The 18,784-nt window shown below is 45.3% G+C and overlaps 1 protein-coding gene across 2 annotated transcripts in view; it reads right to left on the bottom strand.

The window, feature by feature from the left end:
- Positions 1-13,555, bottom strand: part of LOC126516787 (STING ER exit protein) — a 42,707-nt gene extending 29,152 nt beyond the window's left edge. Inside the window, exons 1-4 of one of the 2 annotated variants that reach the window (XM_055063960.2) lie at positions 13,329-13,380; positions 12,671-12,708; positions 7,726-7,840; positions 3,419-3,460 (exon numbers count right to left, since the gene is read on the bottom strand). In XM_055063960.2, coding sequence (XP_054919935.1) covers positions 3,419-3,460; positions 7,726-7,840; positions 12,671-12,698 — 185 coding nt within the window. In that variant the 5' untranslated portion in view covers positions 12,699-12,708; positions 13,329-13,380. Of the gene's footprint in view, positions 1-3,418; positions 3,461-7,725; positions 7,841-12,670; positions 12,709-13,328 lie in introns of both variants that reach the window. The other variant, XM_050166890.2, reaches the window with a different exon arrangement.
- Positions 13,556-18,784: the final 5,229 nt, after the last annotated feature.

Below are 18,784 nucleotides of genomic sequence, written 5' to 3'. Positions count from 1 at the left end.
AAAAAAAGAAAGGCGGCATGGTAGGCTAATTAGTGGCTGCATAGTGGATATGCTGTTGCGCTGCTAAAGTCGAGCTCACGTACAGATCCAAACCAGGTCGCGGAATTAGATGTGAACGAAATGGAAAAACACTCGTGTACTTCTGTTTAGGTGTACTTTAAAGAACCCCAGGTGATGAGAACTGAACAGGCTGCTTCATAATCATATCGCCAGACGTAAAATGCCAAAATTTTTCAAAGTAAAGCTTTCCTTTGCCTCTTCCTTCGACTTTCCCACTGCTGCTGCTGCTGCTAGTGCTATGGCTGCTGCTGTCTAGCACACCGCGTCGGCAGGTGGTTCAGAGCGTTTGTATACATGACAGGAGCGAGTGAGAGAGAAAAAGTGATGCTAAATACTTGTTTGGATCCCACCGCGTCGAATGCGCACAATGCCCTCTGGAGCTCCCTGGACGTCGCCTCATCAGCCTCTTGACAGCTGTATTTAACCATGACCCCCCCCCCCCCCCCCCCCCCCCAAAGCATTGCAGACACTGTAGCGCTTCCCTTTCTACTAACGTGCGAGTCCACAGGTGATGTAGATAGAACTGTAGTGAGGAGGGAGAAGAGGCAGTTCCCATACAATGGGGGGGGGGGGGGGGGGGGGTAGGTGACATGCGAAGGCAAGAAAACCCTTCTCGTGGTTCCCGGGAAACTGGATAAGCCTAAGTTCAAGATACGGTACAGTACGTTCCTGCTATTTCTGCACAATAGACTTCATGCAAATATATCAAGCGGACAAATTACACAGGGCATGCAGAAGCAGACCTGCATTAATTAAAGCGCACCGCAGGGTCCAGGCAACACTACAGAAGCAATCGACCATCAAATCAGCCCTTCTGTGCCCACCGTGGTAGCTCTGTGGCTATGGCATTGTTAGAGGTCGCGGATTTAATCCCGACCGCGGCAACCGCATTTCGGCAAGGGCGAAAAAGAAAATGCACATGCACCTAGATTTTGGGACACGTTAAAGAGCATCACGGTGTCAAAATAAATCCGGAGTCTGCCACTACGGTTTGCCTCATAATCCGAGTGTGGTTTTGGCATGTGCAGCCCCATAATCTAACTCAAGTTTAATACTTCTGCCACAATGCGATGTGCCATGTTAGGTAATGACAATGCTCAACCCTCTCACAGGTTATGAAATATGGCGCACAACACCACCTTAAGCAAACACCTTTCCCTGTGTTCTGTGTACTATGCAAACATCAGTGATGCACGCAAGGTAACTTTTGACATCAACTCACCACTCTCGTGTTAGACTAAACGTTGAAGCAATTATGCTTTTGCCGTCAACATCACCGTTAATTATGGTCAATCAAAGTAACCAGCACAGAAAGCTTCGCTTACATCGATTTCCACAGTGCGTGTGGGTACTGCATAATTTTTAATTAAGAAGAATACAAAAAAGGAGGTAGCTGCGTTCTTCGGCTTTTTTCAGGGGTGTAAACGAAAGAAATTACTCTCAAGTCAGATTTCTGAGAAAACATGTTGCGCTTATCTTATAATCTAAATTTAATGTTGTTCCAAACTGTACGTCCACTCAACTAAGCAGCTTCCATATTATAAACGGCTGCTTTCAATTATCTGGTGCACTATCATAACAATAATGAAGCAGTTAAAGAAACGGCATGCCTCACATACAGTTAGATATATTTGTAGATCTGCTGTGTTTGTTGATGAAGGTAAGTGTGGTACCACATTGGGCACTGTGTTTTAATGGGTTGCAGACATGATGATACTGTCAAAAAAATGTTTTCCTTGCCTGAATCAAGTTGGCAGATTTACAGGCTGCCCCGAAACGGGCTGTTTATATTGAATGAGAGAATTAGCACCCGTGCGTTATTTCTCTCAGGAACTGGTGCGCCTCTGCGCAACAGCCACGACTCTCCAGCAGCACAATTATTTGGAAGAAGAGTCCTCACTTGCATCGGCCCCTCACTTTTGAGATTTCAAAAGTGCTGTTATGCGTTACATTCGAACGGAAACGGCTATTCAATAATTTTTAATAGTTAATTCTGAAGTCTAATACTATCTGAATCGCAAACACCATTCAAATTGCTGTTCGGTGCAGATTCGACCAAAATCATAGTAGCAGCCGTGGAATCGGCCGCTACTAATCGGCTTCATAACGCCATGAAATTGCTTCGCCAACGAAAACGGGGGACAGGTGACAAATTGAATGGTGGTAACTTTCTTCGTGGCTGCCATGCCTGCGACATCATGCACACTACATTAGAAAAATCTAGCTACATACATACAGCGTCCGAAACTTCGGTCACAGCTTTGCATTGGTCATACAGGAGAGGAGGCACAGTTAATTAGGATATAGTTAATTAAGGCACTCGAACCGATGACCTTTGTTGGGAGTCGAACCAATGACCTTGCATTGTGGCATGATGTATAAGCATTACATGGTGGTCGCAATGCTTTCACATTCGTCCATGTAGAGATAACTAAGTGCCGCTTCAATTTTTTTTATGTGCTTTTATGGCATTTCTTCTGCAAATTGTAATTACACATATTGAGCGTGTTTATTTGTGCCAAAAATAAAATGTAATGTCATGCTGTCTGTCTTGTGAGAGGGGGGTGGGGGGGCTTGAATCCCCATCAAGTGAACAAAGATTCACTCTTTGTTCGGGCCTCCTCCATTATTGATGTGAAAATTGAATAAAATTCAATTGAAAAAAAAATATACTCACAGACTAAAGTTTCATCCCCAGTGGTGATCATCATAAATGATGAGTCACACTACAGCCACTGGCTAATGTGCTGGCAATTGTCAGAACTTAGATGTAGCTTGCTGCCCACAGAGGAATCACAAAGGCGCTTACGGATGTGATCACAAAAGCTTGCGCAGCAATGCTACCAATGTTCATAGCATGATGCCGTTTGGCAAAACAATTAGAGAGGCTGATCTGTTATATCTGCTGTCCACTCAAACTCATGCTGTCCCTTACCACTGTGCCAGGCCAACAGTTGAGGCACTTGTTGAGCACACCTTGTACGACTGTTAGACAACTCACTCAGGAGGATTAAAAAAAATTACACAAATTTAGGCGCTCCCACGAGTACAAAAACATTGCAACATCCTGCAAGGTGGGAATAAGAATGTGCTGCAAGATATACTTTGCAGGGGCTTTTCAACTATGAGTCACCAAAACACAATAGAAGGCAACTGTAGTTTCCCAGGTAACATATAGTCACGCAGCATACAGCTTACTGCTTTCAGTCTGCACCACAGGTGTGATTTCACAATCAGTGCACCCAAGAACATTTTGCCAGACCCAATATTAATCACGCAATATGCTCTGCTAAGGCTATAATATGTAAATGATGTTTAAATAATTATTTTCTCCTTTCTTTTTGCCAAGAACACTTACTTTCGGCATTTCTTCCGGTGCTGTCTCTCAATTCCTTCTGGCCTGCAATGAAGGCAAGAATACCACAATGAGTTTTTTTTTTTCAATACAGCTGAGTGGTAATATTAAAAACCTTGCTTCATAAAATAATAATAAATAAACGAATTCAGAAAGGATGGGGAACACATATACAATGGCAGCTTTTAAAGTAATGCACGAACAAGTGAGGCAAACCACAAGAGCTCACAAAAATTACTATAGAGAGAACTCGGGCATTAGTGTCTATAAGGAAGCTGTGCACGAATATCTGTTCAGCCAGTATGAGAATGAAGGGTAACACATGGATTTACCTACACACGGATTTACCTACACTTCGATCTTCTGGCCTCAAATGGCTTTTGTGACTGCATCATTTTCAACAAAATCATCATCATCATCATCAGCCTGGTTACGCCCACTGCAGGGCAAAGACCTCTCCCATACTTCTCCAACTACTCCGGTCATGTACTAATTGTGGCCATGTTGTCCCTGCAAACTTCTTAATCTCATCCGCCCACCTAACTTTCTGCCGCCCCCTGCTACGCTTCCCTTCCCTTGGAATCCAGTCCGTAACCCTTAATGACCATCAGTTATCTTCCCTCCTCATTACATGTCCTGCCTATGCCCATTTCTTTTTCTGTATTTCAACTAAGATGTCATTAACTCGCGTTTGTTCCCTCACCCAATCTGCTCTTTTCTTATCCCTTAACGTTACACCCATCATCCTTCTTTCCATAGCTCGTTGCATCGTCCTCAATTTAAGTAGAACCCTTTTCGTAAGCCTCCAGGTTTCTGCCCCGTACGCGAGTACTGGTAAGACACAGCTGTTATAAACTTTTCTCTTGAGGGATAATGGCAACCTGCTGTTCATGATCTCAGAATGCCTGCCAAACGCACCCCAGCCCATTCTTATTCTTGATTATTTCAGTCTCATGATCCGGATCCGCAGTCACTACCTGTCCTAAGTAGATGTATTCCCTTACCACTTCCAGTGCCTCACTACCTATCGTAAACTGTTGTTCTCTTCCAAGACTGTTAAAAATTACTTTAGTTTTCTGCAGATTAATTTTTAGACCCACCCTCAGGCTTTGCCTCTCCAGATCAGTGAGCATGCATTGCAGTTAGTCCCCTGATTTACTAAGCAAGGCAATATCATCAGCGAATTGCAAGTTACTAAGGTATTCTCCATTAACTCTTATCCCCAATTCTTCCCAATCCAGGTCTCTGAATACCTCCTGTAAACATGCTGTGAATAGCATTGGAGGGATCGTATCTCCCTGCCTGACGCCTTTCTTTATTGGGATTTTGTTGCTTTCTTTATGGAGGACTACAGTGGCTGTGGAGCCGCTATAGATATCTTTCAGCATTTTTACATACGGCTCGTCTACACCCTGATTCCGTAATGCCTCCATGACTGCTGAGGTTTCGACTGAATCAAACGCTTTGTCGTAATCAATGAAAGCTATATATAAGGGTTGGTTATATTCCGCACATTTTTCTATCACCTGATTGATAGTGTGAATATGGTCTATTGTTGAGTAGCCTTTACGGAATCCTGCCTGGTCCTTTGGTTGAAGGAAGTCTAAGGTGTTCCTGATTCTATTTGCAATTACCTTAGTAAATACTTTGTAGGCAACGGACAGTAAGCTGATCGGTCTATAATTTTTCAAGTATTTGGCGTCCCCTTTCTTATGGATTAGGATTATGTTAGCGTTTTTCCAAGATTCCGGTACACTCGAAGTCATGAGGCATTGCGTATACAGGGTGGCCAGTTTCTCTAGAACAATCTGCCCACCATCCTTCAACAAATCTGCTGTTACCTGATCCTCCCCAGCTGCCTTCCCCCTTTGCATAGCTCCCAAGGCTTTCTTTACTTCTTCCGGCGTTACCCGAGGGATTTCGAATTCCTCTAGACTATTCTCTCTTCCATTATCGTCGTGGGTGCCCCTGGTACTGTATAAATCTCTATAGAACTCCTCAGACACTTGAACTATCTCATCCATATTAGTAATAATATTGCCGGCTTTATCTCTTAACGCATACATCTGATTCTTGCCAATTCCTAGTTTCTTCTTCACTGCTTTTAGGCTTCCTCCGTTCCTGAGAGCATGTTCAATTCTATCCATATTATACTTCCTTATGTCAGCTGTCTTACGCTTGTTGATTAACTTCGAAAGTTCTGCCAGTTCTATTCTAGCTGTAGGGTTAGAGGCTTTCATACACTGGCGTTTCTTGATCAGATCTTTCGTCTCCTGCGATAGCTTACTGGTATCCTGTCTAACGGAGTTGCCACCGACTTCTATTGCACACTCCTTAATGATGCCCACAAGATTGTCGTTCATTGCTTCAACACTAAGGTCCTCTTCCTGAGTTAAAGCCGAATATTTGTACTGTAGCTTGATCTGGAATTCCTCTATTTTCCCTCTTACCACTAACTCATTGATCGGCTTCTTATGTACCAGTTTCTTCCGTTCCCTCCTCAGGTCTAGGCTAATTCGAGTTGTTACCATCCTATGGTCACTGCAGCACACCTTGCTGAACACGTCCACATCTTGTATGATGCCAGGGTTAGCGCAGAGTATGAAGTCTATTTCATTTCTAGTATCGCCGTTCGGGCACCTCCATGTTCACTTTCGGCTATCGCGCTTGAGGAAGAAGGTATTCATTATCCGCATATTATTCTGTTCCGCAAACTCTACTAATAACTCTCCCCTGCTATTCCTAGTGCCTATGCCATATTCCCCCACTGCCCTGTCTCCAAACTGCTTCTTGCCTACCTTGGCATTGAAGTCGCCCATCAGTATAGTGTATTTTGTTTTGACTTTACCCATCGCCGATTCCACGTCTTCATAGAAGCTTTCGACTTTCTGGTCATCATGACTGGATGTAGGGGCGTAGACCTGTACAACCTTCATTTTGTACCTCTTATTAAGTTTCACAACAAGGCCTGCCATCCTCTCGTTAATGCTACAAAATTCCTGTATGTTACCAGCTATATTCTTATTAATCAGGAATCCGACTCCTAGTTCTCATCTCTCCGCTAAGCCCCGGTAGCACAAGACGTGCCCGCTTTTTAGCACTGTATATGCTTCTTTTGGCCTCCTAACTTCACTGAGCTCTATTATATCCCATTTACTGCCCTCTAATTCCTCCAATAGTACTGCTAGACTCGCCTCACTAGATAACATTCTAGCGTTAAACGTTGCCAGGATCATATTCCAATGGCGGCCTGTCCGGAGCCAGGGATTCTTAGCACCCTCTGCTGCGTCGCAGGTCTGACCGCCGCCGTGGCCAGTTGCTTCGCAGCTGCTGGGGACTGAGGGCCGGGGTTTGATTGTTGTGTTCATATAGGAGGTTGTGGCCAAGTACTACACCAGGGTGGCCAATCCTGCTGTGGTGAGGGAGTGCGTTACCGGTTCTGGTCACCGGGATCAGGCCACACTCTAGGCCTGTTTATGCTTCTCGCAAAATATTGCTTCGGAAATCAGACAATTTGCTATGATTACACATGTGTGCAGATACTTATTGTCTTACTATGTTTAGAAAACCGTGATTGCTTGGAAACATAAACATTCAAAATATAATATAGATAATGTCACAAGAACATCTGAAGCTAGAAGTGCAAAGATGAGAGACCCATCATTCCAATTATAGCTGAACAATTGCAGTGCCAGATTTCCCTCTAGCAATTTTCGTAGGAAACTCTTATGAGGCAGCCCAGACAATCTGGTGTTTATGTGAACCCAACAAACGTGGGCAGAGTCAGCTTGTCAGCCAGGATGAGCGTTGAAATGAGCTGAGCCACCCCAACACACCTGGAAAGTGTGTGCAAGTGTGAAAGGGCTTGAGTGTGAGACTTGCAGCCAGCAACGAAGAACTGAATGTGACCCTCGTGTACTCTTGTTATCTCAATTTGACGCAGGTTGCTGCTGCCCATCTTGGCCGGACTGGAACGCCTTCACATAAATGCTGTCGAGTTGGGCTGTCCAAGCACAACTTCTGACTCAACCCGCTACTGCCGGGTTCATGTAAATGAAGGCAATACATAGGAGTGAAAAGGTGTGCATGTGACAAAGTGGGGTTAACGATCACTAGTGAGCCATAGAGAGCAACAAGACCCTACACTTTTTGTGAAGTACTCACATAATGACGTGTCACAAGCTTGAACAGGTAGCTGAGCATTGGGAGTGAGTTCATTTTGAATGTCCAAAAGAAGCTTACTCATTGCCATTCACTGCTAAGGAGATGAGGATATTTAATTTCCTTCCCTCCCAAAGCGCAAGTCTCACCTCTTGATGTGCACCACTTCGTCAGGACTGAATGACAGCTTATGAGCATGCTTGGCACCATCGATGACCCTGGCTCCATCCCTGGGACGCAGGGGCAGCTTCTCGATAGCACAGTCTGAGAGAGCAAACCCATGGGCAACAAAGAGGCAAGTGGGCCAAAAGCGAATTGACAGACCAAAAGCATCGAACGAAGTTTGCTGTTGAAAGATGCAGCCAGAAAAGCTACCTTCAAATTCTATGAGGTATTGAAAGCAGTCACTAAGTTGTGCGCATCAAAGTAGCTTGACATCTCCAACGACACAACATTCGCGAGGATTACAGGCTCGCCATACTGAGCGAACTGTGTGACCATGACTGAACCCTACTGAAACCACTCATGTTGCCTTTACTCGAGAAGACAGAGCCCTCTGCCTGACCAGTTCATTGCTTAAAGTGTTTGCTGCAGGCAGGGTTAGCTTGGCAATCTAGGCTGTCAATTGCTATGCTTCATTCAGAAACAGGTTACCATGTGTCCATCAGATCAGCGTCACATACAAATGCAAATAGAAGAAGCGAGACCTACAGGGAACACTACCTGCTGCACACATGCAAGTGGAAAGCCTCACTGTTGCAACTCATCAAGGAAAGTGAAGTGCCGGCAGGATCAAATGAAATGTTCTGCACTGCCAATTCCATTGCATTCTGCGCATAACAGAGCTCGCCCAGAGCTCAATGCCTCAGCTGGTATGTACGCTGATCCTGTTTACACTATATAAACCAACATTGCACTCAAACCTACTGTCTCGTACACACACCCATGGAAGCTTGATGTGCTTTCACTGCAATGGCTATCCAAATAACTAGCACACGCTAAGGGATTGGCCCCTGCCTACTTTCACCCATTCTCTCCCAAATTTGCCATGGTAGCTCTCAGTGGCTGTAGCATTCTGCTGCTTACAGGTTTGCTCACATAGGAGTGTGGCTACTGCTGCCACACTCCTATGTGAGTAGGTACACAAGAACGCCGACGTACCGAGTTCTGGGTGGAAGCTTAAAAGCCCCAGGTGGTGAATGAGCAAGTGAGTGAAACAACTTTATTCGGTCCACAATAGACGCGAGTAAGCTCAACATCACCTGGCTAGGCCCACTCGGGGACCATCAGGTGAAACCTGACGGCCCTCTCGCGGGCCCCAGGTGGTAAAAAATTATTTTGGATCCATCACTAGAGCGTCTCTCATGGCCTTTGTGCTGCTTTATGTTGCCAAACCCACACACCAACCAATTATTCCCAGCTGACAACATCTGACCTAGCGAAACGAGCTCAATTGCCCACCTACAACACGTGGTCACACATGTTCTGATAACCCTCCAGAAATTCAGAAGAAAAGATGACTATCACAGGCACTAATGAAAATAATGTCTAAAACATGTCGCATATATTTCAAGAAACTCCTGTTTAGAACTGTGCTGAAAGATCCATTACTATGAATGAAGCATATCCGAAAACATCTGCTGCCTGGATGGTTGCAGGCAACACCAATGTGTCGTCGCATAGCATGTAGAGGGTTCTCTTCCCATTTTTGACAGCAGTGGTTTACATGTGTAAAATTTATGAAACAGCTATTCTTCTTCAAATACATTAGACACAGTATAGTCGACTTTGTTTGCACTGAAACACGTCACTGAGTTGAGGCGCACAGCACACACATTGATAAAATCAAACCGCAAATGAAATTTACAAGTTGTTCTGCTGCTGTCTGTTTTTAACAACATTGAAGATGAAGGAAATGGTTTAGAATTTGAAAGAATTATTTGGTTCCTGAAGCAGGCATCAACACCATCTACTAAACAATGTTCTGGCCCACGCATATTAATAAAGCTTTCTCTCCATGTGCAGGACAACCCTACAACCTACAGAATGTAGGCACGTTCAACTGGTCTGAGAGTGCTAGTTGAACACGTGCCTCATGGCCTTTGCAACACAAGACGCCATTCACACGTACAGCATTCAAAAGCCCACTTGATTTTTTTATGTGACCTTACTTACCGATGAGAACACCGCTGATAAGGTAATGGTTAAAACCACCAGTGCGGAAAAAACAAGCAGCACAACATAGACGGTGATTATGACTGAGCATTTATACTATGCCCCTCACCCTTGTCATCGCTGGCGAAGCATCGTTTGTCACAAAAGGCGAAGCATCGATTCCGATAGCGAAATAATGGACAGTTATACAAAGTAAGGATAATAGTTTTATCGGCCATATAAACTTGCAAACATAGGCATACTAACTAAATTAACAAGCATGGTGTCACGTGAGCACGAGCAAACATGAACACATCTCACTCGATGACCACAGAAACTCGCTGTCAAAATGCTGGAGTGAGGTAGCGTGGCAGCAGCAGCGAGTGAATTTACCTTCGTGCTGCGTCTCACATCAACGCGAACTAAGCCGTGAAAACACAGTGCACAGCGGATTCTGGCCCTGTTACAGATGGCTTTCAAGATACAGTGGCCTAGGCGGGCACTTGCAGCCGCCCGGGCCGCCTGGAGTAGAATGTGCCCCCCTCCCTACCTTCCCCCTGGAGCCTTGCATGTGGCGGAAGACGGTGCTTCCTCCCCACGTCCCTCCCTTGTGTGTATGAGATTAAACCGCGATCCCCAGCTCACCCTCGCACGCTTTCACTCGCACATACAGCATACGACATGCGACGATTTTATTGTCCTTGGACTTTATACCGAACCTCACAGTGACGCCAATGGCAGAAATGTGCCTGGAGTGTCCATATAATTGCTATCACAATTAAAAGAAAACAACAAAACCAAATACACGTGTACAATCATATCCATTATGTTGACTTCAAGGTTGAATACATGACGGCTTTTTTGTGCAGGTTCAGCGATGGCACACTTAAATTACTATCCCTTTGCAAAACCGTGTACTCTTCCCATATCTCGACTTCTTTTTGTTGCCTTCACTTTTTTTGTGACACAGCAGTATTTAAACTCTTGTATGCAGCTGCATGCTTACATAAGCACTCATTTATACATCTACTGGTTTGTCTAATAACAAATGTCATAACAAGTGCTGTCATACAAGTGTTGGAGAAACGTTGCTAGCTTAATTAAGGCATAGTAATCAACAAGTACTTTCACCAGAGAAAAAGAAGCTTAAGACTATGGTAATATTGTAAACTTACAAAGTAGCAAACAACCAAAGAAAAATGGTCCCAGAGGTGGGAATGCAGTAGCTCTGTTCGGGAAGGTAAACAATGACAGACACGGAAATGTAAATTGTGGGATGAAAAACAAACAAGTATGTAGACTGGAAGAGCACAGTTGTTTATGATACCCTGTTATGTAGATGCTCTTATAAACAACAAAAAGGCAGATGTATCAGGGAGTGCTTCTGTGTAGACATGCATATTCATTGGAGGTAACACATGTTAGCCACTTGTACTCCATTCCATACTTAGCAGGCAACACTGCCGAAGTTACATAAACAGTGTGCTTCGCATTCGGCGCATCCATTAGTGCAGCTGTCTTTGATTTGCAATGCTTTCTATGGAATAACCGTTTCATATATTACAACTTGTGGATCTACGGTTACGTCAAATCGCGCATTATTGGTGCACCTCGGTGCTCCCAGTATGTGACATACTACGCTTCGACTGCAAGCGCAAGCGATGCACTGTGGTCGTTCACTCAGTGGTACATGGGCTCAGATCTGCGACGGGTTTTGATGTAATGATTACACCATACTTTGCATCACAAATGTGTTGAACAGACTTGCATAAAGTGTACATTTATCTTTCTTTCATACGTGACACACTATTCTTTGGTCGCAAATGTCAGCAGTGAGTACCATTTTTGGTACCATTGCTTGCTATGTATGAAATATAGTATAGCTAGCCACTGCAAAGACTGTGGCTGTGCACCAGGGCTTGAACATTGTCACGTCATGAATTGCAAAATGAATTGAGAGATATGGGAAATGTACATTGTTTTGTAAAGGGGTAACCTTTAACCTTGAATTCGAAGGCAGTCATATTATTTCAAGCGTATGTTACTACTCTTGCTTGATGTTGCCTATAAAGAGCAGACAAGCAATAAACACAATGGGTGCTAATCAGTGCTTCTTTGTGCGGTTCCTTTACTCTGCCTTGTCCCTATGCCGTTTTGTTTTTGTTTGCACACTCTGCGCTAATCACACTGGAGGAGTAATAAGAAACACGCACTTCTGAGCGCCATCCTAAAATTAAGTATGGGTTTTAACATACCAAAGCTACACAGTGGGCTATGAGGGACGTCCTAGTGCAAGTCTCAGTATTAATTTCAGCCGCCTTGGGTTCTTCAGTGTGCACCCAAAGAAGGGTACACTACAGTTTTTGCATTCCATCTCCACTGGAGTGCCGCCACCACCAGGGGCAGCTCTACAGGGGAGATGACTGTAGAGCTACCCCCCCCCCCCACACACACACAAATTTCCTTCAGACACCTTCCCATCGGTCCTCGACCTTCTTACCACAATGATGTGCCTACCTGCACTCTCAACAAAAATCATACATCATGCTCTACCCCGGCAACAGAAAAAATCACGGTAGCACCTCTGGCCGCTACAGAATGCCAGACACTGCTTCCCTCAGTTTCGCAAGATAAATTTCTGTAATTCTTTCTTAATTTAGGAATTAGAACTTTTCACTGTGATTTTTGCTTTCATACTCAATTTTAGTGCCATCAGGTCAGAACTCTCTCTTTTGTGCTACAATTTACGTGCAACTTTAGTCAGTTATTAGTCCTTTTAGTACAATTACATTGTCCAATGGCAATACACAGCGTTATGGCTGGTTGATGAATTACAACAAACGGGTGTGAATAAAGATGCTAACATAGACACCAGGCAAACGGATAGAATTTAGCATTCAACAAGCTGTTTTTTTTTTAATGCTTAGGAAGACTTCTCACCTATTGCATAAAGAAAACCTGTTGCCATGCTCCTGTATCTGCACATGCGATAACAAGTAACCATGCATTCCACCACAAACAATCAACTACACGCTAAAAAAGAAACAGACGCAAAAGGTACTGAATTGAAAGTTGCTAGTTAATTCTTCGGTGTTTGGAGACTGTCGCAGCGTAAGATGTTTGCTCGCAGATTCGTTCATAGCTGCAATAGTCTACCAAATCTAGCATAGAAATACTCCGCAATTCTGACCAATGCGCAATGTTACTCTCAGAGTTCAGGACTCTCACTGATGAACTTTTTTTTTAACGACATTTTTAACGACCACTCATGTTCAAAACAAACCCTATCGAAGCACAACTCAAAGAAGCTCGATTTCAGAAGCGTGAGATTTTGACAGCAGCATCCGGTAGGCCAGATCGCTGCGATCAAAATCTTCGTCCCTCCGAAATATACGCACACAATGCGTTTAGAATCCCGTCTTCCTACGCAATGTAAGATTGCTCCCCATACTCAAAAGCACTTCGCCAGCAGATATAGTAAGCAGCGTTACTGAAAGCTGGTCCACAACGAGCCGACATAGCAAGAGTAACAGCACGTATCATCTTCAGCCTGAACTCACAAAGAGTTCCCGGCAGTAACGGGATCGCAGGGACGTACCAAGAATCATGGCCATACTACCGCAGATACAGTAATAAACATTAAGCGGCTTCTCTTCATTGTATTCCTCTTGATCTTTCGTATCAGAACAAACGATGCTTCTCGAAACTACTTTTGGCATAGCGACACAGCACTGCGGAGGCAACAAAAACAAAATAAATGTTTCGTTTTTATCGCGCAGCAACGTACAGCTTCGCCATGAAGGCCGCCATATTAACGAGCGCAGCAGAAGCTGTAGAACTAGAACCGCATTTGCAAAGCGTGAACGTGAAACATTTTCAATAATTCATATAAAAATTACACTTTATTTTTAGTTGATAATCAAAACAGTAAACGTGCCGTAATTTAACGCAAATACGCGATCTTTTTAATGAATTTGATCATTAAACGATGACGTCATGTGACGCACTCGCTTACACACTCTTGGGCAAAGTTACAGCCTTTGGCTTGCCCCTTCTGCCACACAACAATAATCGTTATCTGCCTTGATGCGTTTCCTTTCTTTAACGCTGCGAACCCGGTACTTTCCAGTAACGAACGGCACGCGCGTTATCAGCATAAAACAGTTTACACCCTTTGGAGTGCCCCTTCTGCCACACAACAATAATCGTTATCTGCCTTGATGCGTTTCCTTTCTTTAACGCTGCGAACCCGGTACTTTCCAGTAACGAACGGCACGCGCGTTATCAGCATAAAACAGTTTACACCCTTTGGCTTGCCCCTTCTGCCACACAACAATAATCGTTATCTGCCTTGATGCGTTTCCTTTCTTTAACGCTGCGAACCCGGTACTTTCCAGTAACGAACGGCACGCGCGTTATCAGCATAAAACAGTTTACACCCTTTGGAGTGCCCCTTCTGCCACACAACGGTAATCGTCATCTGCTTTGATGCGTTTCCTTTCTTTAACGCTGCGATTCCGGTCCTTTCCAGTAACGAACGGCATGCGCGTTATCAGCATGACATAGCCATCCCGACAGGAAAGTAGCGGGCGCGGCGTTTTCAAGAAAGGAAACGCAAGCAAGGCACATGACGATGATTACACTCTACACTCTAAGAAAAGTTTACACCCTTTGGAGTGCCCCTTCTGTCACACAACGATAATCGTCATCTGCCTTGATGCGTTTCCTTTCTTTAACGCTGCGAGCCCGGTACTTTCCAGTAACGAACGGCATGCGCGTTATCAGCATGATAGCATTCCCGACAGGAAAGTAGCGGGCGCGGCGTTTTCAAGAAAGGAAACGCATCAAGGTACACTCTTAGGCAAAGTTACACCCTTTGGTTTGCCCCTTCTGCCACACAACAATAATCGTTATCTGCCTTGATGCGTTTCCTTTCTTTAACGCTGCGAGCCCGGTACTTTCCAGTAACGAACGGCGCGCGCGTTATCAGCATAGAACAGTTTACACCCTTTGGTGTGCCCCTTCTGATAACGCGCGTGCCGTTCGTTACTGGAAATTTCCGGGCTCGCAGCGTTAAAGAAAGGAAACGCATCAAGGCAGATAACGATTATTGTTGTGTGGCAGAAGGGGCAAGCCAAAGGGTGTAACTTTGCCTAAGAGTGTAGATGACGATTATCATTGGGTGGCAGAAGGGGCACTCCAAAGGGTGTAAACTTTTCTTACACTTTTAAAACGGTTGCACCCTTTGGGGTGTATATTTGTCCCACAACAATAATCGTCATCTGGCTGGCTTGCGTTTCCTTTCCTGAAAACTCGGTGCTCGCTACTTTCCTGTCGAGAATGCTGCGTCACACTGATAACGCGCATGCCGTTCGTGACAGGGAAGTACCGGGCTCGCAGCGTTAAAGGAAGGAAACGCGGGCAAGACAGATGACGATTATTGTTGTGGGACAAGATAAACCCCAAAGGGTGTAAATTTTTATAAGAGTGTACACTCTAAGAAGAGTTTACACCCTTTGGAGTGCCCCTTCTGCCACGCAACGATAATCGTCATCTGCCTTGATGCGTTTCCTTTCTTTAACGCTGCGAGCCCGGTACTTTCCAGTAACGAACGGCATGCGCATTATCAGCATGATAGCATTCCCGACAGGAAAGTAGCGGGCGCGGCGTTTTCAGGAAAGGAAACGCATCAAGGCAGATGACGATTATCGTTGTGTGGCAGAAGGGTCACGCCAAAGGGTGCCCCTTCTGTTCTTAGAGTGTAGAGTGTGGAGTGCCCCTATCAATAATCAATAATCGTCATCTGTCTTCCCCGCATTTCCTTTCTTGAAAACGCATCGCTCGTTACTTTCTGTCGGGAATGCTATGTCATGCTGATAACGCGCATGCCGCTCGTTGCTGGAAAGTGCCGGGCTCGCCGCGTTAAAGAAAGGAAATGCGGACAAGACAGGTGACGATTTTTGTTGTGTGGAAAATATACACCCCAAAGGGTGCAACTGTTTTTAGAGTGTATGTCATGCTGATAACGCGCATACCGTTCATTACTGGAAAGTGCGGGGCTTACCGCGTTAAAGAAAGGAAATGCGGACAAGAAAGATAACGATTATCCACTCTAAAAAGTTTATGCCATTTGGGGTGTATATCTGCCACACAACGATAATCGTCATCTGTCTTGTCCGCATTTCCTTTCTTTAACGCGGTGAGCCCGGCACTTTCCAGTACACTCTAAGAACTGTTTACACCCTTTGGAGTGCCCCTTCTGCCACACAACGATAATCGTCATCTGCCTTGATGCGTTTCCTTTCTTTAACGCTGCGAGCCCGGTACTTTCCAGTAACGAACGGCACGCGCGTTATCAGCATAATAGCATTGCTGACAGGAAACGCTATCATGCTGATAACGCGCATGCCGTTCGTTACCGGAAAGTACCGGGCTCGCAGCGTTAAAGAAAGAAAACGCATCAAGGCAGATGACGATTATCGTTGTGTGCACTCTAAAAACAGTTTGCACCCTTTGGGGTGTATATTTGTCCCACAACAATAATCGTCATCTGCCTTGCTGGCGTTTCCTTTCTTGAAAACTCGGCGCTCGCTACTTTCCTGTCCAGAGTGCTGCGTCACACTGATAACGCGCATATGCCGTTTGTGACTGGGAAGTACCGGGCTCGCAGCGTTAAAGAAAGGAAACGCGGGCAAGACGGATGACGATTATTATTGTGGGACAAATATACACCCCAAAGGGTGCCACTGTTTTTAGAGTGCATTATTGTTGCACTCTTAGAAAAGTTTACACCCTTTGGGGCGTATCTTGTCCCACAACAATAATCGTCATCTGTCTGGCCCGCGTTTCCTTTCTTTAACGCTGCGAGCCTGGTACTTCCCAGTCACGAACGGCATGCGCGTTATCAGTGTGACGCAGCTTCTCGACAGGAAAGTAGCGAGCGCCGAGCTTTCAAGAAAGGAAACGCAAGCAAGGCAGATGACGATTATTGTTGTGGGACAAATTTACACCCCAAAGGGTGCAACCGTTTTAGAGTGTGTGGGACAAATATACACCCCAAATGGTGCAACTGTTTTAGAGTGCACTCTAAGAACAGTTGCACCCTTTGGGGTGTATATTTGTCCCACAACAATAATCATCTGTCTTGCCCGCGTTTCCTTTCTTGAACGCTGCGAGCACTTCCCAGTCACGAACGGCATGCGCGTTATCAGTCTGACGCAGCATTCTCGGCAGGAAAGTAGCGAGCGCCGTGTTTTCAAGAAAGGAAACGCAAGCAAGGCAGATGACGATTATTGTTGTGGGACAAATATACACCCCAAAGGGTGCAAACTGTCTTTAGAGTGTGTGGCAGAAGGGGCACTCCAAAGGGTGTAAACTGTTCTTACACTCTTAGGCAAAGTTACACCCTTTGGCTTGCCCCTTCTGCCACACAACAATAATCGTTATCTGCCTTGATGCGTTTCCTTTCTTTAACGCTGCGAGCCCGGAACTTTCCAGTAACGAACGGCACGCGCGTTTTCAGCATAGAACAGTTTACATGCTTTGGAGTGCCCCTTCTGATAACGCGCGTGCCCGTTTGTTACTGGAAAGTTCCGGGCTCGCAGCGTTAAAGAAAGGAAACGCATCAAGGCAGATAACGATTATTGTTGTGTGGCAGAAGGGGCAAGCCAAAGGGTGTAACTTTGCCTAAGAGTGTACACTCTAAAAATAGTTGCACCCTTTGGGGTGTATATTTGTCCCACAACAACAATCGTCATCTGTCTTGCCCGCGTTTCCTTTCTTTAACGCTGCGAGCCCGGTACTTCCCAGTCACGAACGGCATGCGCGTTATCAGTGTGACGCCGCATTCTCGACAGGAAAGTAGCGAGCGCCGAGTTTTCAAGAAAGGAAACGCAAGCAAGGCAGATGACGATTATTGTTGTGGGACAAATATACACCCCAAAGGGTGCAAACTGTTTTTAGAGTGTATAAGAACAGTTTACACCCTTTGGAGTGCCCCTTCTGCCACACAACGATAATCGTCATCTGCCTTGATGCGTTTCCTGTCTTTAACGCTGCGAGCCCGGTACTTTCCAGTAACGAACGGCACGCGCGTTATCAGCATGATAGCATTGCTGACAGGAAACGCTATCATGCTGATAACGCGCATGCCGTTCGTTACTGGAAAGTACCGGGCTCGCAGCGTTAAAGAAAGGAAACGCATCAAGGCAGATGACGATTATCGTTGTGTGCACTCTAAAAACAGTTTGCACCCTTTGGGGTGTATATTTATCCCACAACAATAATCGTCATCTGCCTTGCTGGCGTTTCCTTTCTTGAAAACTCGGCGCTCGCTACTTTCCTGCCGAGAATGCTGCGTCACACTGATAACGCGCATGCCGTTCGTGACTGGGAAGTACCGGGCTCGCAGCGTTAAAGGAAACGCGGGCAAGACAGATGACGATTATTGTTGTGGGACAAGATACGCCCCAAAGGGTGTAAATATTTCTAGGAGTGTACACTCTTACACTCTAAGAACAGTTTACACCCTTTGGCTTGCCCCTTCTGCCACCCGAAAATAATCGTCATCTGCCTTGATGCGTTTCCTTTCTTTATCGCTGCAAATCCGGAACTTTCCAGTGACGAACGGCACGCGCGTTATCAGAAGGGGCACTCCAAAGGGTGTAAACTGTTCTATGCTGATAACGCGCGTGCCGTTCGTTACTGGAAAGTTCCGGGCTCGCAGCGATAAAGAAAGGAAACGCATCAAGGCTGATGACGATTATTTTTGTGTGGCAAAAGGGGCAAGCCAAAGGGTGTAAACTGTTCTTAGAGTGTAGGCAAAGTTACACCCTTTGGCTTGCCCCTTCTGCCGCACAACAATAATCGTTATCTGCCTTGATGCGTTTCCTTTCTTTAACGCTGCGAGCCCGGAACTTTCCAGTAACGAACGGCACGCGCGTTATCAGAAGGGGCAATCCAAAGGGTGTAAACACTCTAAGAACAGTTTACACCCTTTGGCGTGCCCCTTCTGCCACACAACAATAATCGTCATCTGCCTTGATGCGTTTCCTT

The sequence above is a fragment of the Dermacentor andersoni genome, chromosome 1 (assembly GCF_023375885.2).
Source record: "Dermacentor andersoni chromosome 1, qqDerAnde1_hic_scaffold, whole genome shotgun sequence".
Taxonomy (NCBI): Eukaryota; Metazoa; Arthropoda; class Arachnida; order Ixodida; family Ixodidae; genus Dermacentor; species Dermacentor andersoni.
Note: the sequence above shows the minus strand (reverse complement) of the source record. Positions and strands in the feature narration are given on the sequence as shown.